At 37.5% G+C, this 24,752-nt stretch overlaps 1 protein-coding gene across 7 annotated transcripts in view; it reads right to left on the bottom strand.

Annotated features, from left to right (window-relative positions):
* The window catches only part of THADA (THADA armadillo repeat containing), a 162,288-nt gene that overhangs the window by 22,785 nt on the left and 114,751 nt on the right, over positions 1 to 24,752 (bottom strand). For 5 of the 7 annotated variants that reach the window (XM_051783093.1, XM_051783094.1, XM_051783092.1 and 2 more), the window contains 6 exons: positions 23,571 to 23,656; positions 13,059 to 13,471; positions 12,609 to 12,730; positions 11,162 to 11,234; positions 7,917 to 8,061; positions 5,440 to 5,571 (listed from right to left, as the gene is read on the bottom strand). In XM_051783093.1, coding sequence (XP_051639053.1) covers positions 5,440 to 5,571; positions 7,917 to 8,061; positions 11,162 to 11,234; positions 12,609 to 12,730; positions 13,059 to 13,471; positions 23,571 to 23,656 — 971 coding nt within the window. Of the gene's footprint in view, positions 1 to 5,439; positions 5,572 to 7,916; positions 8,062 to 11,161; positions 11,297 to 12,608; positions 12,731 to 13,058; positions 13,472 to 23,570; positions 23,657 to 24,752 lie in introns of those variants that run through there. The other 2 variants (XM_051783098.1, XR_007903853.1) reach the window with 2 other exon arrangements.

The following is a 24,752-nucleotide window of genomic DNA, read 5'->3' as shown; positions in this document are numbered from 1 at the left end:
GTTTGCCCAGCATTTACTCGTAGTTGTTTCACTAGCAACTGGAGCAGATGAAATCTGAACCACTTGTCCTGAAATGCTTCATGGGCCAGTTGTAAAGGATATTTGGGGTACAAGTTTTGGGATCATGCCAGTCACCCATGATTTGCTGATATCCCCTGTGGTGTCGATGATGACTGCCAGACCATTGTGCTGCATTAACATCACACAGACTGCCTTATCTCTTATCTCTTGCTCAAGTGATTTACTATATCTTCTTAGGGCATATATGTATGAAACCTTCTGCACAGCCTTAGGTTCACCAAGGAAGATTTTTAGAGGATAGGAATAAGAAAAAAATCTGAGTAGGATTTCTCCTTAACTCTTGATCTTCCCTTGACTTGTCCTACCTCTGCTAAAGCTTATTTAAACCATCACTTCCAAATAAACCCCCATGCAGATAAACCTTCTTCCGCACACATTTATGACAGCCACACAATTCTAGAATCATGAAGAAGTTTATTTTGAATTTACCTTGACTTTTCCACTCATGATGTGTGAAAAAAGAAATAGAGGTGCAAGCAATACCTTCACTTGCTTTGCTTTCCTTCATGCCAAGACGGCAGCATGGTTCACAAAGAGAAAGGTCAATCAGTCAAACAGTTAGGTCTAAAGTCTTTCTGAAGTCTAGAAAGGAATTCAGAGTCACCTTGAAAATATTTTAGTTTTTCAATCTAACTGAATATTTTTCTCCCCCCTGCCACCCCAAGCAGCACATTTTAACTTCTCCCTTTACACACATTTATACCTTCTAGTCAATAAACAAAATGAAAGTTGCTGCTGAAAGGCTCCTACATGCATTAAGATAAACCTGAAATACTGTGGGCCACTAAAATACAGGTTAATACTCAGCAATGAAGACTTCCATCAGAATCTCAACTCAGTCTCCTCCGTAGTGCCAGCCCCTTCCCAACAGGATGCCCTTCAGAAGGTGGAGTCAGCTTCTTTAAACAAGCCAGCTAATACTATGTTTTGTTTTGGTTTTTTTCTGGTGAATGAAAAAAAACAGGACATTTGTCATTGAAGATAAAAAGTAGAATCTATCAGAAAGGGAACAACCATCAGGAAAAGTGAGCTTTGCGTTGCCTTTTGTTCAGAAACTCCTGGCACAGGAGTATCATCTCTTGATTATTTCTTAAGTATATGAAATGAGAACAGAAGGATCGGGATTAATACACCTGAAATTATGGCCAGTGGATTAATACTGACTACACAATTTATAGCCACAATCCCATTTTCAGAATTACTCAAAAACTGAGGGAAATAACAACATTAGACTGATTTTCAAAGATGCTTACACTGCACCCAGTGATGGTGGTGCTCACAGTGGGCCATTTACCCACCCTTGGCTGAACAATGCTCTGCTGCAGCCACACAGCTCATAGTCCATGAGCGAACTTGCTCATCTCTATATAAAACTGCTATTCCACAATACACATAGCAGAAGGTTCCTGAAGGCCTAAATTATATTCAAGAAGAGTATTTAGGCTGCTAAATCATTCAGGCACTTTCAAAGGATTTACTCAAGTTCGCAAATCTAATTGCTCATCTAAGCTTAATTCAGCTCAATTTTAAAAATCAGCTAAATTGGTGCTAATGCTGACGACACTAAAAATGCTCTTAAACTCATTTTAAGGTTAATTTGGTAATTTACCAACATAAAGGTTAAGCTGACTAAAGGTATTTTTTATATAGAATTTTATAGAATTGCATTGGTTTAGCTATAATAGTAAAAAAATTAGTTTATTCAAATTTCTCTAATACAAGTTCATAGCTTCAGGCAATAGTTCTCTAGATAAAAAAAAGTCACAGAGGAAAATGACATGAATAAGTACAGTTTTTGTTGCAGCAGTTACTTGAATTTTTCAGGATATTCAGTAAAGCGATCATCAGTAGAGAAAAACCTCTCCTATTTCCCTGACTTAAATGTGAGGAGTAACTCTCTTGTATAAGAAATGCTGCTATGAATAGGTCTAGACTTTACACAGCCATGGGTCACTAATTTAATTAGATTTCAAAGCAGCTATTCTACCTTTACACTGAATACAATACTTCCTGTACCCTCCCTCATACTAAAAGGAATAAAACAATCCCCGAGAGGTTTACACCTCAACGCATGAGGAAACAACAACAAAGTGTACATACAATACCTTGAGTTACAAATGGGATTTATATTGTTCAAGTTATTAGGAAAACCTTAACTACCTGCTAAGTTGGTATTTTTAGCAAGGAAAACAAAAGCTTTTCTCCTTTCTGGTATGACAGGATTCTGTTTGACCTGCTCTGCTCAGAAAATGACTGCTGTCAGCCAACCTCAGTAACTTCCCCTCCTAATTATGAGCTTTTGCACATACTACAAAATTAAAACAAGCTTCTCTGTATGAATAAAATAAATTTAAAAAAATGAAATTTACTGGTAACAATGAAAGTCCTTGCCTTCCATAAAAGTAAACAGTAGGTTTTGCAGGGTTTTTCTTGGGGGTTGAAGAGTAGGGTAGAGCAAGGAGCCCTGCTGTGTATCAGTGTTTGGTCTTTTGAGCTTTTGTCCTTTCAAACGAAAATGGGGGCTGCAGTTTTCACAGGGTTCTTGTATCACATTTGTTACCATGCATTTCAGACTGTGTAAGCTTAGTGCTTTCATAATTTGAGTGATCCAAAGCTCCATGGATTAGTTACTTGAGGAGATCGGGGTTTTGCCCTCACTAAAAGCCATGAGGGAATAACAAGAAGCCAAGTTCATATTCTCTTCCAGGAGCTCACGGTAACATTTCAAAAAATTGCACAAGATAGGCGCTGTTACTGGAGGTGAAACCACACTATAATAGACAGGATCATTTGCCTCCAGTTTCACCATCTATAAATGACATGAAAATACCTATTATTTGACACTATCATACTGCTACACATTTATACTGTTGTTCAGCAACACGCACATAAAGGAAAAATGTGCTATAACAACTATATGAACAACCTTTGCAAGTAACTTTGTTATAGTTAACATCAGTCCAACTTCACATCTTGCTCTGCTGAAGCAGGACACTCATTCAGCCTCGGTCCAGCTTTTACACACAAGTGCACAACATTTCATACTCTATTCTTTCACAGGAAAACAAGATGCCAGCATACAGGAAGGGCAGGGGCAGGAAATCAGGGGTTCCTCTGGATCTCACATATGAATGAAGTACTTAGGGTGTTGATTCCCCAAGCTGACAATACAGTTCTTCTGCAGGCAGTTACAGTCTACTGCTACCTTACATGCTGTGTATACAGTGTGAGAGAGAATTTTGTGAAGAGTGGATATGAAGACGCTAGTGCCAAAATTTCTGGCAAGTCCAGTGCTTGTATTTTGTGAGCAGCATTCCTACCCTCTGTACAGCAAATTAACAGCAGTAAAAGACAAAACTCACCATAACACATTTCTACAGTGCAGTACATCCAGCAATTTGTTATCAAATAAAATGTTTAAAGAGAGCTGTTTCACGGTTTCTAATGAATTTCAGTGTATGAGCCTAGATTATTTTAAAATCAGTGCTGTGATGAAAAATCAGACTTTCAGGGTGCAAAAACTGAGAAAAATAAGTAGATATTTGAATGTAATTTAAAAATTCCCAGGACAGAGAGCACTGGTGATCCATGGAATGTCTAAACCACAGACCCAAACATATTGCATACTCTCATATGCACATGAAAAGAAAGGGGGTAAATGGAAGTAAACAACATACAAAGGTAAGCTTATTTTATTCTGGTTATAAATAAAAACCACAAGGGTAAAACTCCTTGCCCTGCTCCCTCAAAACTAGAAAGCAAATCACAAAACCTGAAGGGAGTCAGTGTGGAAAAAAGAACACAGGAAGAAACAACAATGATGTAAAATGGAGGCAAAAAGAAACTGAATTCTATCTTTTCAAAAACAGCATTCTGTTCTAGACACAGAGGAAAGACACTCATTTCATTACAAGAAGTGTAAGTGAAAAAACAGGAAGGTACAACTAAGTGTAATTAGGGGGTTAACAGAAGTTTGGGGAGAGGAGTCCCTATCCTATTTAGGAACATAGCAAATATAAAACAATTATGATGTTATTTCCTCAATTATGGCCACTTCTCCTTTGCAAAGCGGTAATTTGTAAGAGCAAGCACTGATATGACCTTAGTATTAATTAGTAGGACAGAGTTCTCATCCAGTTACAGAGAAATATGCTTGGCACTGGGATACAACAAGGAAGAAGGGAGAAGATACAAGAAGCCAGAGAGACAATCCAGCATTGTATTATTTCCAAAGGAAGTACCATCCTGAGACACTTGAGGATGCCTCTTAAAGAACAGTGCTGGGGACCTGAGGCACACAGACAGAGAGCCCTGGACACTCAAGAGAGCTGTAGCTGGAACTAGATAAATTGCCAGAGCTGTGATGACAGTGCTGGAATCAAAGATGTGGGATTTAACAGAAGGATGAAAGCAGTCCTTGACATATCCCTCCTTCTGTCATCTTCTACCACATAGCACTATGCCAGAACAGCACTAGCTCAAAAAAACACTTGCCACACGATCAGATTCCTGGCTACTTCTATCTACCAGAGTGGCAAACATATAATTTTGCTGCCTCTTCTTATTTTTTTTAAACCACAGAGTTGCTTTATCTCCAGCCTAGCGTGAGCTCACACGGAGATGGCTGACTAATTTGAACTGGCTGCAGACAAGTTGGTACAGGCATTACTGAGTAGCACAGACCAGTGGGGACCACCAGAGAGAGACGAGCTTGGTAGCAAATTCTAATTTACACACAACACATGGAAGAATGCGTCAGCAAAGACTCTCAAAGTGAAGCACATTAATTAGTTAAGCCTACTCAAGTCTTGTGGCTATTTTAAAATTAATAGGGTTGAGTAAACTAGGGCAAGCAGACAAAAAGGCCTACATCCTCAAAAGCACATTGTGGGTATGCTGAGAATTGTCTTTGTTGATCTGGATCTAAATGGATTTCAAGGTCTAATAATGAATCAGTGAGTTGAATACTGTTTCCTAGATTCCTATCTCTCTGTGATCAGGCTCTTATAATGACCTGGGATTCAAAGAGTGTCTTCCACTGCATTATATTAGACCAAAGCTGGTATTAAAGAAGTTTAAAAATGTGAAATTATGTGGTAGTTGACTCATCGCAGCAAGAACCATAAAGCTGAATACTGCTGTTGTTTTTTTCACATAGCCATGTAACCATATGTAAATTATACCAAGAACAGTAAAAGCAAAATAAGAAAGCATAGTTAAACTTTCTGTTATCTTCCATGGTATACATTTATAAGAGATGGATGGAGCACTTTACGGTTAGCAAGAAGTTTGTGATGAAAAGAGAAATACCTTTGCCTCCCAACTATCCAATAATATTTAAAAGCAAAGTTAACATACCTGTTTCTTCATTGCTCTTTTTTTCAGACTGTGCCACTTGTATAACTTCAGCAGCAGCATCCCTTACTACCAAATCTTCATTCTGCAGCAGTAGAACCACACATTTCCACAGAGCAAGGGTATCAGACAGTCCTACATTTATTTATGGAGAAAAATTAGAATTCTATTTCTTACATGCATTCAAATAAGTTAGAGTTCTGTTTCCACAGCTAAACAAAACAAATGCAGTGAAATACTGGAGAGAAACACACTGACAAACCACTGGCAAAAGGACTGCCAATATGATCAAAGTATTTTCAGCATGTGTGAACTTTATCTAGATGGTAGACTCAGCTTAGTTTAAACAGTGGGAAACAGGTAAGAGAATGGACCTCTCTATCTGGGCTCAACTGTAAGCCATGAGTGCTCTGAATTTTCTAGTTTCTAGGAGTGCAGAATTCCTGTTTGGCAATGTCAAAAATTTTGCCACTGGAGATTGACCAATGTACTCTGACCATGAATTTGCTGTTGCAATCTGCCTGGAGCAAACCAAGCTTTCTTCAGATAATGCCAGTAGTGCTGGATACAAATGCCATTCCCTGCAGGAAACAGGAAATGATCCCACCTCTCAGGGATCTACCCGTCACCTACTTCTCCCACATCCACTTCACCCCACCACTCACACTATTTGTTGGAATCAAGCCAAGTTAAATCCATAGGGTAATTACATACACACAGTTAAAACTAATCAGAGGTAACTGCCCAGAGGGAGGTGCTCCCTTGGTAGACCCCAAGCAGGCAGACAGCATATACCACCCCAGTGGCAATTCTCATCTCACAAGCAATAATCCACTTGCAAACCCTTGTGCCACTTAGTGCTGTCACACTGTGGATGACCAGCTGAAGTCACAAGGCTCCTAGGTTTGCTGGGGTACTTTTCCGGTCTTCTAGAACATCCTCATTAAGGGAATCTTCTAGAAGATCTCTTTTAGATGCAGCCAGCTGTTAGATATTACTTTCTGGTGATCACAGACAACAAGGGAGCTGGTGGTTCATTGTTGTGCTGGTTTTCTTCAACTATGCTATCAGTAGGTCTATCAGACATTTGTATTACAAGGCTAGCCAGACAATTGTATTTCACTGCTTGGCCACAATAAATTGCTCAAGGCTTTATTACACAGGCAGAGAAAGCATTCCTGTATTTCATACAATTTCCTTATGTGGGAATGGCATGGAGTATAATTATTTCAGAAAGAAGTTGCTTTTCTTCCTAACGTAACACACTCAATAATGTTCCACTGGCACAGCTAGGGCAGAATAATTATTCCCTTACAGATTCAATGGCCAGCTGCCCCATCTAGACAAATTTCTACAGTATCTCCAGCAGTGGTGGAAGTCTGCAAATGGATTTTCCAGAAAGACTTTTTTTGAACCCTCAGGCAGCATGATGGAGAAATGATGGGGTCACCCAGAACATACTGATCACCATTCATTCTTCCTCTTATGAGCATAATAATGGAAGCTTATGGGAACGACTACAACTCCATTCCACACAACCACTGTCTCCTTAACTTCTACTTTTTACTGTATGTGGTCAAGCAAGATGATGCAGAATAAGGTGTAAAAGTCAAAACTGTTTATATGTGCATAACCCCTCTAAGAGAATGATTCTGAGCTTATATCACTACAACTAAACACCAGATCATGTCCTTGATTTGCTAAAATTCTCACTGCAGTACTGCTGCCTGTCTTGTTCAGGACGCAAAATAATTTCTTCATCATCTGTTACTACTTATTCTTGTATATCTCCTGGCTCCTTAATCACAAAATCCCCTTATTCTCTATTCACAGAAGGCAGGGAAAAACAAAAAAGCTAAAAGAAAAAAAACATGTATTCTGCAGAACAGACCTGAGAGTTTCACTTAGCTTTGCCTCTTGGTCAGTAATGTATTATTGAATAAGACTGTGTAAGTTTTGTTTCCTTCTTTCTTTGTTTTCTAAAGAGACAGCCTAACATTAACTTTAAAAAAATCATTGTATAATGTGATGCAATTATTAATCATTCTTACAGCAGAATGTATCCCCTCATTTCCAGACTGAAGCCTTTAACTTCAACATTCAGCCAGCACAGCTTTGTTGCACTCACAGTGTTAAACTAAAAGTATGTCTACATCACTAATACAGTATTTCAGAAAGACTGAAGTCAGAGAGCAATTGCAAGCTAGTAAATCTGTACAGCAACGTACAGTGGCCTGGAGACATAACAACATCTCATGTCCCCCTTCTGCAGAGTTATTGCAAGAAGCTGTGCACATGTGCTTTTTCTAACAGAATTTAAATAAGTCTACATGTTTAGTAATTAAATCCTATTAAAATGTAAAAAAAAAATTTGAGGTAATTATGTGTTTTGTCTGTGTGTACATAAAATGTATTGTATACATATATGTCATGTACTAATGGATTTAATCTAAAAAGATCCACAAAATAATACTACTTACCAAGAATGAGCTTCTCACTGATCAGAAGGAATGATGTTATACTTTTAAGAACTTCAGCAGCTGCTAACAGCATCTCTGTCTCTTGCTCATCTCCACAAAAATACAGTATCAGTTGAATCCATTTTTTCAAGACTTGTTCTGAAATCTAAAAGCACAGAACATGTGAGAAGTATGCTGTACAACCTCTTACCATCACACTGAACTACGGACTGCAGAAGGGATACTGCTCATTAGTAAATGTGGACTTTTTTTCAAGGTGCACTCAGAGCAGTTATGCACAGGCAATTCTCTTGCTCTGTCCCTTCACACCCGACTCACCAATGACCACACAAGTCAAAGCATATCTTTGTGTCTTCAGTTCTTCTAAACATGCAAGTCAAAGTCCGGTGTGCTGGACTATAACAAAGGGAAGCAATACTCAGAAGCATTCTACAGGTACACACATATAGCTGAAAAAACAATTAAAAGCTTTTGAAAGATGCCATCTATCTCAGCCTTTGATAATTATGCAATGCTTGGTAAAGGGATGCATGAAGCTCCATTTTTCTCCTCTGCTAATACTGGAAATGGAATTTTTTTTTTTTAATAAGACTGTCAAGGTCTTTTCATTTTGAAAGCATGTGCATTCAGAACATTGAAGAAATCTCCATGTTGGCTGATACACAGCAAAGCCCACTGTCCTAAAACATGAAGAATCAGAAAAAAAGAACAGGAAAGAGAAATTTCCTGGTTCAAATAAAATCCAGTTGCCATCTTTCGAAAAACATTTAGTCCTCCGACATATTCAAGGAAAACTACTACTAAGTAAAAAAAAAAAAGAGATAAAGCTTCAACTCTTCCCAATATGTAATGATGACTATTAGATTTTTTGTGGAAAAAATAATGTGCACTTTATTCAAAAACTGGTAAACTCTGCCCTGCATTGGGACAGCTGGGCCATAACTGGGAAGAGAAAGTCCTAACTTGCATAAGTGACCAAGAAAGATTTGAGATCCCCTGCAAATGCCACCCTTAGGAGAGCAGTGGTCAAGCTGCAGGAACCTCAAGCGAAAGTTAGAAAACAGAACTTGCAAAATGCAGGAGGTGGCACCCAGACACAGCATGTGCTACAGCTATCAGAAGGAAGCTCCAGAAGGGAAAAAAAAACCAAACCCAAATAGATTGGCACTTCATTCACAGGAGAACAGATGAAGCAGCACCAGTTTGACTGGGACACAGCTGAGGTATGTGCAACTAAAGTTTTGGAGTTTTTTCTCATTTCTTTCCTTTATTACTTATTTTTAATTAAAAGAAGTGAAAAACATAACAACAAAATAAGGTAAAGAAGAGAATCAATGAAAAGGTGAGTAAAGTAAAAGGGCAGACAAGTACAGGAAGATTCACAGAATCCCAGAATGGGTGAGATTGGAAGGGAACACAGTGGGTCACCTAGTCCAGCTTCCCTGTTCAAGCAGGGTCATCCTAGAGCACATGGCACAGGATGGTCTTGAATATCTCCAAGGGAGACTCCACAACCTCCCTGGATGATCTGTTCCAGTGCTTAGTCACTCGCACAGTAAAGAAGTTCTTCCTCATGTTCAGGTTGAACTTCCTGTGCACCAGCTTGTTGCCTCTTGTCCTATTGCCTGGCACCACAAGAAGAGCCTGGCTCCATCCTTCTCACTTTCCCTTCAGATACTTTGGTGAGGTCCCCTTTCAGTGGTCTCTTCTTGAGGCTGAACAGGCCCAGCTCCCTCGGCCTTTCCTTGTAAGAGAGATGCTCCAGTCCCTTAACCATCTTTGTTCTCCTCCGTTGGACTCGCTCCAGGAGCTCCATGTCTCTCTTGTGCTGAGGAGCCCAGAGCCGGACACAGCACCACAGGTAAGGCCTCACTAGGACTCAGAAAAAGGGCTTCATCCAAGTCATTCACAAATAAGTTAAACAATACTGGGCCCAGTAGTGAACCTTGGGGACACCGCTAGTGACAGACGAACTAGACCCTGTGCCACTGATTACAACCCTCTGGGTTTATTCCTCACTGAGTAATAAATGCAACTTCAGTCATACTCTGTCTCATTCTGTGTGGTACATGGCCATGCACCTGCACTGCACAAAGGGACAGAGCACGTCCCGCAGATTCTGCAACAGGGGAAAACAAAACATAAAAATCTCCTAAGATGTTACAATTACTCAAATTTCAAACAGACACATCTATCTAGAAAAGACAGAACTTAACTTTTACCTTATGGAAGAGAAACAATCCCTTTCACAGACGCAAATACTGAAGCCCAAAAAAGGAATTTAGAGGGAAAACTGAGGTACCTGGTCTTTTACTAAGCAAAAAGCTCTCTCTGTAGAGATATCTTGGATCTCCCATGATTTACATGCTTACTAGAGAAAATTGTTTTAGCATTACTAGTTAATACTGTTACAGCATTTTTCATTAATTCCTCTTTGTTATTTTAAACTTGAAGTCATCATATTATGCCTTTCTTTAACAAAAATATTTAACATCATAATTCATTTCCTCAACTCTTGTGTGTAAATCTGAGATTTTCTTTTTTTTTCATAATGAGACCAAATTATTAGCATACAATATGAATTCATTCTGCTGTATACTCTGTGAAAAATAACATCTATGTAAGGAAAAAAAAATCTTCATTTTAATACAGATCATGAGAATTTTATTTTAAAATATCCATTAAATGGGTTTTGTGTCTTCAAAAATATTTTTTAAAATGTCTAGCACTAAAAGCTGCCTTTGCACTGCTCTACACATACATATGCGACATCACAGACTGACAATTTAAAATCAAAAGAAATCTGAGCTGGCTGGGAACTGCACCCAACCACTGCTTCAGCTTCCCATCCGACCTGCTCTGCTGTGGGCTCCACAGCAATCAGAAACCACAACAAAGTTGCACTTTAGTAAATGGGCTGGATTCAGAAAAAGCATTAATCACCGCAGGCATTTCCCTTTCCACATTATAGTGACCATTTCAGATGAGCTCAGAAGTTGAAATTAATCCATCAGAAATATTTACTTATGCATTTAAGTTTAAATGACTTTGAGAGGGATATACTGAGATGATATTCATGGCTTCTTCATTTCAGTACATAGCACTGCATTCAGAGAGGAAGATAAAACACCAAAAAAGGTGCAAGGACACAAGAAAACACAAGATTGGGGCTAAAAGAATCCACATTATTACAATCACAAAAAACTCCAGATTACAAAACTCTTAAGCAGCTCCATTTCCCTTACCTGATGATGGTTCTGCAAAAGATGGATAATCAACTTGGAGGCAAATTTGAGAGCTATGATTTGACCTTCAGTGCTGAGAAAACAAGGCAAAGGACATATCAAAAAAATCCAGCTATTTATGCCATCATCTCATCTCTAGAAGAAAATTAGCCAGCTCTTAATTACTTCTGATTATCACCAGTGGATATTTTTCAGGCTTAGCACCTGGAGTTTTTACATTACAGATCTTGATGTTAGCTAAGTTTTCAGTTGATATGCAAATGAAACATGGCTTTACTTTCACCTCTCTCATGTTTATTTTCTATTTACAATACTTCTTACAGAAAAACACATTTGAAAATGGAACCCAAGTCAAATAAACCAGACATTATTTTAAATTATAAACAAAAGCACCTCTTCAAGCTGCTGTTAAGCTGCAAGAATATCTCTTCTACAGCTGCTAGGAATGTTCCAGATGCAGAATATGCCAACTGCCATCTTCCGAGCCTCCATGCTGCCCAGCAGGGTCTGAGGATGCGGCTCTCGGCACCGTGGTTTCTAAAGGATAGTCTCACCATGGGGAATGGCAACACCTGAGCAGTATGGCCTGCCAGTTCAGCTCTTTCCCTCTAACAGCATCAGTCAGTGTTATTTTACCACCAGTATCTTACTTCATTCCAGAAATGACCACTCCCCACCATAATCATTTAAACTTGAACAATTTAGTGCAAATCAGCAGCAAATGTGCATAGTTATGAAATGCTGTTCTACACCCTATACCCTAAATATTCACCATTGGTAACACTGGGGTTCAATGTTTATATGGCTTAAAAAACTACTAGAAACAGGATGTCAAACCCATAGAGCCTGGACACTTTAACCTTGTTTGTTCATTCCATTATGAATGGATGGACACAGACTCTAATTCAGTACAAACTGGATCCAAATTTTCAGTGCTTTCTGGAGACTTTACAGTCTGAATAGGGAGTGCAAATCCTACAGATTAGAATTAACCTTTTCTGCCAATCCAACAAGTTAAATGAGATCTGTTACTCTTTCTACAAATCATCTGCACATAAACCAGGATACAATGGATGGCACATTGGCAGCAAATGAGTGTATGTTTGGATTATTAATTCAAAGTTAAATCAGGTGTTTCCCAATTACTGTTCAGGAAGAGCTATGCTCACTGATTATCACTGGACAGCCAGAGCAACTTTTTATTTCAGGAACTGTATTACTGGACATTTACAGGGTGCTTTCCCATATGACTTGTGGGCCTTTCTAATAATTCAGATCCATGTCTAACATCTTTGAAAAATTCTCAAGAACTCTCTTGATTCAAACATGCCACATTCACTTTTCTGAAACATGGATTTTTAAAGGGTAGTCTCAAACCAATAAATTAATGTTTCAATGTTTAAAGTTTTAAAAATATAAGTATTTCAACATTCATGAAAGACCATACCTGTTAGAGATGTCTACAAGGTTTAAACTCCAGGCTAAGAGCTCATTTGGATTCATTTTTATAGAGCATTCAGTCTTTGGAAGCACATTTCTAAGATCCATATTATAAAGAATTTCCAGTACCTGCAGACACAATCCACAAACAAAAAATTTAGGGACAGTCTCAACATGAATGTGCACATTTGAGATCAATAAAACACCAACTTAAACCTCACTCCAAGAACACAAAGATTCTCTCTGGATAGCACTAAGAAAGAAAAGAGGAAGTTCTTGCTTTTACACAAGAACATCTGTTACAGAATTATTTCACAGCTCCTGTTCAATAAAAAAAACAAACCAACCACTCACCTAATTTTAAAAAACATAATGCATGTTTGAAATATAACTTTAAAAATTAAGAATATAATTTACTGAAAACATAACAAATGTCAATAAAGTAGCACTCTCTTACCTTGCAAAAACACTGGTGATTCGTTTCCTTCAGAGCCATTGTGAGAAGAGTGTCTTCCAAATCAATGAGTAAACATAATACACCTTCTCTTCCTTCTGTAATCTGCTTGGAATTTTTTTGTTTCGACCACAGTAGTATTGCTTCCAACATAAGCAGACGTACTTCATGAAAGTCACAGTGAAGAAGATGAGCTATTGACAAAGATGGCTTAGACATTTTCTTTGCAGCAGCTGAACCGCTGCCCTGGATGTCCAGATCTGCAGTCACAGGCAGCACTGATATTACAAGTTTGGTGATGCTCTGAAGATACTGTATCAGTCCTGGTACTACAGATGAGTAGGGAATACCAGACACCAATTCAGAGTCTGAAATAACTCTGTTCATCTCTTCCCAAAATTCATGAAATTGCATTTCTGGAATGAGAATAACAATAAAGTGACAAATAGATGATGTTACCATCTGCTCCAGATCATGAAGTTGACAAACATCAGGTAGGCAAAAGGTATCATACAGTAAATTCAGGTATAAAATTAAAATCATAGTTCTTCTTCATTTCAAACTGATTCCAAATTATAAAACAGCTTTCCTAGACATCACGTGTATACATATTTAAATAAAAAGGAATAAGGACACAAAGTTTTCTGAGAACTATAAATGGTTCAACATGAGTTGAAAGTTTCAAATAACTTGAAAAAATGCTACAGTACCTTGCAGAGTGCCTGTAATCTTTACAAATTATAGCTGTTTGAAAGTATTTCTTTAAATCAAGCTACTAATACAGTATTGCAAATTTTACAAGCTTTGCACTACAACTGTAGAAAGTGATTAACACAAATAATCTATCTAATATATTTGGAAAAAAAGAGTGTAGGTAGGTAGCTCTAAAATCAGAGATCAGACTGGACAAAGTACTGTCTGTCAGCCTACTGCGCTGCAACTGAAATCAGGAGAAACGATGGCACAGGCCATTCTGATAATATTGAAAGTCCCATGCTTTTAATCAGAAAAAATTACTATTAAGAAGATGCCCCTTCTGGATAACTAGACCTGTCCGGTGTGTATCAGCGTAAAGAATTTACCGATTAAAAAATCCAGGATGCTTTCCCTATGCTTATTCATTTTGAACAGTTAACACAGCTAAGGATAAAGGAGTCACACTGTAATCCCTCTTATGTTTCAGCACAGGAACTGCAACATTTCAGCCATTCACACACATGCAACCTGTCCACAAGGCATAGTACAGCTTGACAACCTTCCCTAGTGCTTGGCCACCTCCTGGAGCAAGCAAAAAGGTCACTGCTATCTGTGATGCCAGAGGGTTCCAGGCTTTAGCAGAGCTGGCAATGTAGCCACAAAATGAAAGAAAATAATAATCAATGGTCATCTCTCACACACTTAGACTGAAGTACTCATGCACTTCGAGTTCAACCTCCTTCTCTATCATCAGTGGGAATGAGTCATTTTATAGTATCGAAACCAAGGATTTCTGCCAGTTCAGACATCTATATAGATTGTACTGCAAGAAAATGAAAATGCTATATCCCACAGGATTCAAATACAAGTAAGGGAAAATCATGAAGGAACACAGAAGAGAACAACAGTGCCTGTCCAAATATTCCTACTAAATTGCTGAATTTGCCATCAAGCTGCAAAGCAAATATGGATTCATTTTGTTGCCCATGAAGACATTTCCCTAAGCCTTCTATTTACAGCTAAATATCCTGCCCTTTCATATTCAGATTCTTCCAAAGCCATCTTAATTTGTTTGACATTTACACAGAAACTTGACATGATTGTACACTGTCTAGCACATAAGGCAGAACTGTTTCTGAGTAATTCTGGACAAGCTTCAAAGAAATGTAGTATTTGTAAAAAATTTTCAGACATATTGCCTAACCATTAGTTCTGTCATTTGTGTTTTCACTACAGTTTCTTTTCTGAACAGGCTTGATGTAGTGAAAGAAACTGCAGTATCAGTGCAAAGCCATGTCACAGCATTATCCTCTAGATGACACAGCCAACTTCCACCTCTTCACAATGCCAACTTGTGTATTTTATTTGCTATGTTTTCTGAAACCCTCCAAACACACTGGTTTTATATACTGGCATCATAGCATAAACTAGCATTAATGCCCATGTCACACGACAAGTATCCAACAGCCAGAATTCCTTAATTTCTGAGCTGTCTGGTTGCCTTGGAGAGGGATTAGGCCTTCGTCTCAGTTATTACACAGACTGACTCCACAGACACCAGTTTAACAACAGAAATAATCCTAGGCACTTGAAAGAAAAAGGTTCAAGTTCGAGCACCTCAGTTCAAGAAGAGAAACAGCTTCAGTTTTGGAGCCCTGCACCCTCTCTGCTTCCTACCCCTCAGCTGCATTTCAATAATACACGTCAACTAGTTCAGTTATTCAACCCAAGTGTATAATTCTATTACTTTCATATAAAAAACATAGTGGAGCTACTGACTCCTAGAACTACTACTTTGCAGAGATTGATACAAGAGTCTTTGCTAACAGATCCTCCTTTTCTGTACACATCAGATCCTTCTGTTTTGGATGCCTTTTGGATGACTTTTTTTCCCATGCAATTGTGACAGACTGAACACTGTGGCTCATATATTTTACGGAAAGTCTCTTTAAAATTGGACGTCTCAATGGCAAGGCCGTCAGCAAAATAAGACTGTCTGCATATTTGCTTAGCCTCAGAACACCAGAAAGTAAATCCTTCTGCATTCATCTTGTGCTCCACATGTTCTCCAACACTCTTTTTTCACACAAATATGTACAAAAGGAAGGAATGCCCCTGTCTTATTACAATGCAGTGGAAATATTCCTACTTTCAACTTCATCACTAAGAAATTTTTCCAGGCTTTCATGTAAATGTTTTCTCATCTGCTTAGCTTTAAGTAAACTCTTTCCTTTGGCTTACATCAAAATATCCAACCAAACCAGAAATCCACACTGGTTCCCAAAGCAAATGTCAGCCTCTGTTGTTAAGATACAATAAAGACATACTTTTATTTACAAACAAAAATCACTGTACAGTTTGAACAACCAGTTGCTTTGAGAAGGAAGAACAAATTCTCGCTGACCAAAGAAGGATCGTGGCAAACGGCAGTCTTGTCCAGGATGCTGACAGATTCAAAAGAGCCCCCCAGAATTAAGTGGATTAATTTTATTTAAATCTAAACTTTTTTCACCTCCTTGACAGCTAACATGCAGGACTGATTATGTACTTCTGTAGGATTCAGTAATTTTACAGTGACTGTCTAGGCTACTGCCATTGGACAACTCTCCCTATCATCAGGTGTATACTGTGTGAGGAGCTTTTGTTTTGAAATGTGATTAGCACAGATATAAGCATTTGCACACTTCTAGATAAATATTGAGAATAAATCCTGTATGCAGGTCCTTGAGCATCCAAGCCATCTTCCATCTTCCTACTACAGGCTCCAGAAAAGAAGAACAAAGCAGAGGAAAAGGGGAGAAGTTACTAGCAGCATCAGAAAAGTTACTGACATTCTGCAAGGGCAGACAAGAACTACAGGAGCAGCAATAAAATGTTGCTATGCCCGCAGTGCAACAGTTACAGGAAGGGGTCCAAGAATCAGAAAGTGGGATATCCATCATCATCATTCACCAAGACCTGCAAGAAAGTGCAATTATTTATGGACTGAGGTTAAAATCCTTTGCACTCTCAAACTACCATCTATTTATGGGTATCTGAAGAGATCATATGAATAGAGAGAAGGCTGAGAGGTAATCAGTGCCAAGAAGAGATTTTCCTAGACAAATACTAAGGAAAAGTATTCGCTTTCAAATTTTTCCTTTTTATTAAAAGTGGATTAGGCAAAGTCACTGCTAAATGGAAAAAAATGCAAAAAGAACAAAAAAGTCTATTTTATCATACTGCCAAACTAAGGTGACTGTTGATGATCATGAAAGGGGCATATTTTACGCAGGATGTTTTCTTTTAAAGACATCTGCAACTTCAACATCAGAAACTAAGCATCAGTATTCACAGCATAATTCAAAACTACAAACATGAGTGATTAACAGAATCCATGGATGACTTACCATTGAGGACAGAAGCATCCCATTGCATTTTGTACAGTATAAGGGAAAGTTTTCAATTAAAAAAAAAAAAGGGAAAAAGAAAAAACATTTGATCTGGACACTGAGACTGCTATTTTTCTTACAGCTTCTCTCTGGCACAGCACCAAGTTTTCCACTGTTTTGCATTCATACAGAATTGTAAAAACCCTTAGAGACAGTGCAAGTCAGCCAGTGGTACATGGTGGAATCTAAAGAGAAACTGATTTCAGAAGGATGAGCAGTCTCTGTCTTCACACAGGGACAGAATTTTAACTGCTAACAATAATAAATACAATGAACTCCACTTTCCACTAGTGTCACATTTCAGGTAACACCTTTCCATATTCCCTGTTAAACACAGCATTCCACCAGTATCATTCTCTACTCTCAACAACCCTCCTCCTTTCACTGTGTCCTCACCATCTTTCTAAAAACACTTTAACTTTCCACCTCCTAACTCTGTGCCATGAGTTCTGCCTCTAGCATTTCCTAGACACCTCGTTGGTGTAGCACACCTCCATCTCCTTTCTCCAACCATTTATTATTCTTTTCAGCCTCTGTCCATCTGTTTTGTCCTTCTGTCTCACATTCATTTTTTGTTCTGTCTTTGGACCACCTTAACATAGTACATTCCTCACTTCTTCTGCCTCTGGCATTTTACTGTCTGGTAACTCCCAGTCACTCCCTGTGTCTTGGACCTCCAACAATGACATCCTCAACTTCTTCATTCTCCTGTCTCCATTGAATCAGAATACTGAGTACCTAAATACATTTCCTTTTGACTTCTCTAATTTAATATTAGTTGGCACAGGCCATTTAGATGATCCTATAAATATGTTTTAAATCTTTATCTTCCATGAGTCAAAATAAAACATTTATCCAGTGTCATAGTCAATATACCAGCACACAAAGTTTATACGCTTTCTGACATAATTTAAAAAAATTACTTTCAGTTTGTCAGGACAGAATTTAAGTTTAAACTAATTAGACCAAATAACCAAACAGCTATTAATAAGCTGCCAGTGTTTTTGTTCAAATAACTGTTTGGCCGTACTTCTTAAGGATCTAGGCAAAGAAAGTTTAAGTATGGCTAAATATTCAACCTAGTTATTCCTGTCAAATTTTTAGCATTTAAAAATTACAAGATTATAAGTTAGCCTGTAGAAAAAACCTTATTTTAGTTACCATATAGCTTCTTTCCAAAATAACGAAAGAGTAAGAAGTACGATTCAGAAAAAAGGTGGCCACAGCCTTCGAATGCTATTTAAAAGTCCTGCAAATCATGTACTTCAGGCAAAACATTTACCATATTCCTATGCAAAAAAGGTTTGGGTTTTCATTGCAACGCACTCAGAAGTTTGATAATCCATATTATTTCTACCAATGCATTTTATAACTTCTAATTAAAAAGGAAAAATATAACTAAGAGAATGGTATTTGTAGTATATATTATTTTAAACATGGTCTTTTGCTGTATTTGAGAGCAGACAGCAGACGGTTGTACATAACTGCCCGTGTTTCTGATCACATACACACATATGTTAAGTGTACACTGTTTTTTGCAAACGTTTCTTCTGTTTGTGAGAAGAATTTAAGAATCTTAACCAGGCTACTTCTACAAAAGGTTTAGCTATTTGGAAGATAGTAAAAAAATAAAAGTGTTTTTTTTTGCAAAACTCAAGGAAAGAATGTATTAATGAGAGCAGAATATTGGCTGATCTATTTCAGTATCAAAACAATCTATTTATGAACAGGATTAATCATGTAAATACTAAGTAACTGTTCCTACTGTTGACACCAACACTGGAGTTTCGTTATCTCAAGAACTCTTATAAATTCTTCCACCTCAAATGTAGAAAGGAAAAATGCATAGTTAGACTACAAGTGGTAGCTTCTCCTAAATCATTGATTCATCCTATTTGACATCCTGTTTAAAGTTTCCTCTTTCTCATCAAACTTGAATTTTGAAGACACTATACTCAATAACAGCCCAAACCAGCCAGCGGACTGACAGCATAAGGATAAAGGAACAACTTGGCAGGATTATCTTTAGCAAACTTTTCTTTCATCTTTTCCCTTTTCTGTTCTACATCCTACTTCACTTACGTTGATGGGCTTTCTGGACTCAGCACTACATTTTATCAACAAGTGCCATTTTTTGGAACACAACCCTGAGTAAAATGTGCTTTTATTAGTCAAGTATATTTTAGACAGTTGCATCCATTTTCCCTTCATGAAATGACAAAATAGCATAAGAAAACTATTCCAAGATATGAGCAAGAAAGAAAACATGACCACTTTGTCCTGTGGCATTCTTCATCTGTTACAGAGAGACAGAGCATCCCAGATCTGAGCTTCACTGCAACACACCACTCTGGCTCCTGTATTACCAGCAGTGCAAGATCTTAATAATACTCTCATCTTACTGTTTAGCTTTAAACACCAATTTTCAGAAGATCTGAAAGCAGGAATCTCTATGACAGGTCCTCTCAAAGTATACATATTCAACACAGGAATCTTATTTACTGGAATAGCATATCACAGCAGAGCCTGCCTGTAGTCTGGTTTCCATCTCTTGCAAAGCCCATCTCTGAGTGCAAAGAAAAACGTCTAACCTCAGACACACACACAGATGTGGAGCTCTTCAGCTTGGCAGACCTCTGCATCTAACTCTTGCTGATCAAAACTTGTGAATTTGCAAATAGTTATACACACAGTTAAGGCTAGACACATTTTCACATGGACTAAGGGGCTTTTTCACCCCCCCTCCAAAGGTGCCTACAAGTGTTTCTTTATTCCTCCTATAATGTTTGAAGCAGCATACAAGTGCCAGAAAATCCTCTGGAAGAAGACTGCATTGTCCTACCCAATAGACTGAAAAGTCCCTGGACATCTGTGATTCCTAGTCCATAAAAACAGTTACTGCTGAGAAAATACATCAACGAGGTCTGCAAGAAAAAATTCACTGGATGATATAAATAATTATTAATAGCGGCAACAGACATTAGCTCATCAAATAATCCTATACCTGGTAAGAACTTTTTTCCCCCTCTCAAAAAAGGTAAAAATAGCATTTTTATTTATATAGTTTAATTTTTTTTTATTTTTTTAAAGGTTTGCTTCCAACCACAATTGATAACAGAATAAAAATATTTGTAAGTTTACATAGTCTTGGCATTATGTATTGTCTCTGCATCTCTGAAGACACTCAGGCACATCAGGAACTAGAAGAAAAGCTCTAGATTTTGCATATCAACTCAAGGAAAGAAAACTGTCTTTTCACAGTGACATGAATCAGGCAACACTTCCATCCAGTCCAGCAAACCAGAAAAACTATGGGGTTTTTTTTGTTTAAGACAAATAATCATCATTTGACCAGCAATAAATTTTTAGCTGGACGAGATGCTTTTGGTATCCATTACTCCCTGCCTTCCTAAGCCGACATTTTAAAGTTTTTTTAATTTGTGAAGTAAATTCCCTAAGGGCTATCCTGCACTTTAACAGACAGATTTTATTAATTGAGAACAACAAATCACTTGCAGAAAATAATCATAACGGAGGAAAGGCCTAGGCAGAGCTGTACTCTGAAAACCTCTTTGTAATTGTAGCCTCTTTAGACAGGCATAATCAATTAGAAGTGGTCTGATTTTAACCAGTTGCAGGCTCATTACATTGCATTCCCATTTCTGTTGATGAAAATCAGTTTCAGCCTGTGGCCTGGAACTCATATACAGCACTTCCTGGGGCCTCTTAGATAAACACATCAAGAAACAGTTTTATTTGGATTTGTCCTTCACCCTTTATTCATTGAAACAATTTTACAAATCAAGATTAGAACAGAGAAAAATTGGCTCAGAACCAGAGATACACATATATGAGTAAAATATTTAATCTCAGAAAAGTATAAAGCTTCAGTTAATAATCATTCCTTAAAAACATTTAAATGGGAGACTCAAAACATTCATTTTCAACTGGTGAGTTTAGTCTTTCTCTTACTGTGTCATGGGACACTCAGTTTCTATTTAATATAAACATATTACTCCTTCCTTTCAGAAGAACTTCTGCTTGTGATACATAAAATTGTCCCTAATGTATCTTGAAGTTTTCAAAACAGTATTTCTAGTCTAAGCTTTTACTCTTTGTAGATACTGCCTGCAATATGTAATTTTAAACCTATGCAGGAATGAAACTTTTAAGCAAGACAATACTAAATGAACTATCCTCGAGCAGACAGAATCTGCAAAAATAATTGCTTCCCTTCTGCAGAAATTGTACCTTACAGCACCCAGGTTTGGTACAGTCCACATGAGCTTTGAAAAATAAATTAATTCACTACAGTCAGTAAATCCAGCCACAGCATGGTGCAGTCCCTCAGGCTCAAAGGGCTATTCACAAGTCAGAGGCATTAAAATAAAAGAGGGGATTTTCCTAGTGTGAAGAGGTCTATAAAAGCCTTTGCAAATGTGCAGCAATTGTTTAAAAACCAAAACAGACAAAAAACCAAAGATAACTGAAATAGGAAAGAGACTGATAAAGGAAATGCAATGCTCACTAAGGAAGCAAAATGAGGAGCCCTTGCCTGGAATACTGGCTGTTCCTTCGTAAAAGAAAATACACAAATAGAGCTGAAGGGTGAGTGATAAGAATAACAGAAGAGGAAAAAACCTTCATATGAAGAGAATACAGAAAGACCAGAAAGATTCATACTACAAAGGAGAATAATGGAGCTAGAGGATCATGATTTAAAAAAGTGCAAAAATTAATATTCAAAAGAGGACCTTTCTTTTAAAAAGGATTCAAAGTAAAAGAGTGATGAGTCAAATATGGTTGAAGGAGGCTCTGGGGGCTGTTTTTGCTTATTTTGTAAGTATGATACACAGCTAGACTTTTTAATGTACTGCAAAGGATAATCACTAAGGTCAACAGCATATGAGGACTTAAGAAACTTTATTTCATAGATATAACAAAAATAAATAAATATACATTATAATAACTATTTAACCCAAAAATACATTAAAGACTCAAGAAAAAATTTATTCCTAGAGATATGTTATAGTGAAGATGCTTTATATAAGGTGGTGCATTCCTCCCTATAAAGCATGTGGCCCTTACCTAGGCACCAACAGCGGCCAATACCCAATAGAATGAGGCCTACAGGGCAACATTATCTGGAAATTTCCTTTACTGAACAGCATACCTTGACACCTGAGATACATGAGAGAGGAATGACTCTTCAGAGGACATGAAAGATCAGACTCATCTCCTGGAGTGCTCGATAACCCCAACCATCATCTCCTGGTCTAGTGGAAGTCACCTGTCACATACTCTCTCATGTCTGTACTCCTGTTCTAAGGTCTAGATTCTCCATCCTCCTGTCTGAAGAAGTTAATTTCAGACACGTTCATCATCAACCTGCTTTCCTAACAACTATCACTATCTGATCTGTAAATTCACAAGAAATCACACCAATAGTGATTAAAGGATTAGAATGGAACTATTTCTACCAAAGGTCTAGGCAAAAAAAGCAAACGGAATTAGTTTTAAAATTAAGAACAGCGCCCACAACATGACTGTCTGAAATAAAGAACAGTTCCAAAGACTTAAATGCAGTGTTAACATCAGACATTAAGAATTTTAATGAAATGACAGAACTGTTCTTTAATTGCTTTCCTGGACTGACAAGGTAATTTATTACTCACTTGTTCCTAAGAAATGAACAAAACAGGCCCATAAGGAAGCTAGTTACAGCTGACTGAAAATGGCCTACACGCTGCCACACTTGAAAGGGTATTCCTTCCTTCATATCTTTGTTTTTCTTATTGTTTAGAGCTTGTTTTGTATTGTTGCAAACTATACTCTGCAACACTATAACCACTGATATTTCTGACTGGTTCTTCAAAAAATTCACAGTGATAAAGAATCAAAATAAAAAAAAGAAACTGAAAGAAACTCACAGTTGTTTCTTATAAAACTTCTGAACACGAAAAAAAACTTTCTCTGAAACACTTTCAAGTGTCTCATGAAGGAACATCTCTGTGGTTTTCTGGAGAGGTTAAAGTAGCAATATTCCAGGGTCTGGATTTTGTTTGTATTTACAACCTTCGATCAGAAAAACATTTTGGAACATGGAGAGGATCTTTTTTGTTGTTAGCCATTCTAGGACTAGGAATACTGCAAGATCATCTCTTCAAGCTTTGACATGGAGCCATACCTCATTCTTCTCATCAACAAAACCTAGGACTAGCTCTTCAGAAGGCAGAATAGAGGGCACTTTTACACGAAGCAGCTAAAGGACTCTAGCATTCAGTAGATACCTGAGTGCAAGTAATATACTATTGTTTCTCCAGATTCAACAGAGCTCAGAAATAGATACAGATATTCCAACCAATTTATAAAACCACATTTGACTTACCTTGCTTTTTACACTTCCCCAGGTGAGTACTCAGCATCACAAGGACATCAAGATAGGCAGCTCTGGTCACCAGACAAGGATTTAGCCTAAAAAAAACAAACAAAACCCCCAAATTTCTAAAGATTAAATCCTTATAACATTCTGCTCAGAAACAGCAGTGAAACACACCAGCTTGGTGTGTCTATTTTAATTAATGAAGATCAACTACTGGTCAAATTAGACTGCATATACAAAATAATTATGCCAAGTTATCTAAGCTTCACTTCCTGGTCCATTCCAAATGAGAGTCTCCCTTGCAAACTGGGTGTTGCCAGTTTGCAACACCCTTCCTCCATCCATTCCACCAAATCACAGCTTATACATTTAATTATTATTGGATGAATCAGCTTGCCCTGGCAATTAGTGTGCCTTTGTTTTGTTTATAGATAATGTGTGTAACTAAATGCATTAACGAAAAGAAGTCTTCAGGTCTTACTGTTACAGCTCATAAAAGAGAAACTTCTCTTGAAAGGTACCTGCTACACCTTTTTAACAGCCATAGCTCTCTCACTGTTCTGATGAAGATCATGCATGTTTTTAAAATTACGTATTTCTTTTCCCAGACAAGAAAACTTGGGATTTTGTGTGTGTAATGCAATTGGTAATTAGCTACTTTCTTTTCTACCTCTTCAATTTGCAAGTGATAGACATTTACTTTCTCTTCAATTAGAAAATTAAAATTAGGTTAACAACTTCATTTTTCTTTGCATTGCTATCACTCTATGTTTCAGCCGAGAAATTTTTTTTTAAAATATAACTTAGAATGTGAACAAACAGGAAATGTAGTTCAAAACACAGAAATTATTTTAATGAGACCAATGGGACTTGTACTAAAACAAAACCTCTCAGAATCAAGCAGCACAAGCTTAAAGTATGACTAACTCTGTTCAGTATTTCATTTTTATTTTATCTGGCACTGTCTTTGTATGCTTATCTTGATGTCTGAAACTCTTTCAAAAAATTGTTAATTAAAAATGTTCCAACAAACATTCTCAACCCTAGCATCTTTAAAATTCAAGGAAAAAAGCTTTTTCAAATAAGATATGTGATCATGACATAAAAATGCAGGGTTTGAGGTTCTTACGTAGTTTCGCAGCTGTATTTGCCTATGGAGAGCTAGCCTATGAACCTGTTAAAAAAGGG

Source organism: Manacus candei, unplaced genomic scaffold, assembly GCF_025592945.1.
Source record: "Manacus candei isolate 608988 ecotype Guabito, Panama unplaced genomic scaffold, ASM2559294v1 h1tg000017l, whole genome shotgun sequence".
In the NCBI taxonomy this organism is placed as follows: Eukaryota; Metazoa; Chordata; class Aves; order Passeriformes; family Pipridae; genus Manacus; species Manacus candei.
This window is presented reverse-complemented; position numbering and strand designations above follow the sequence as displayed.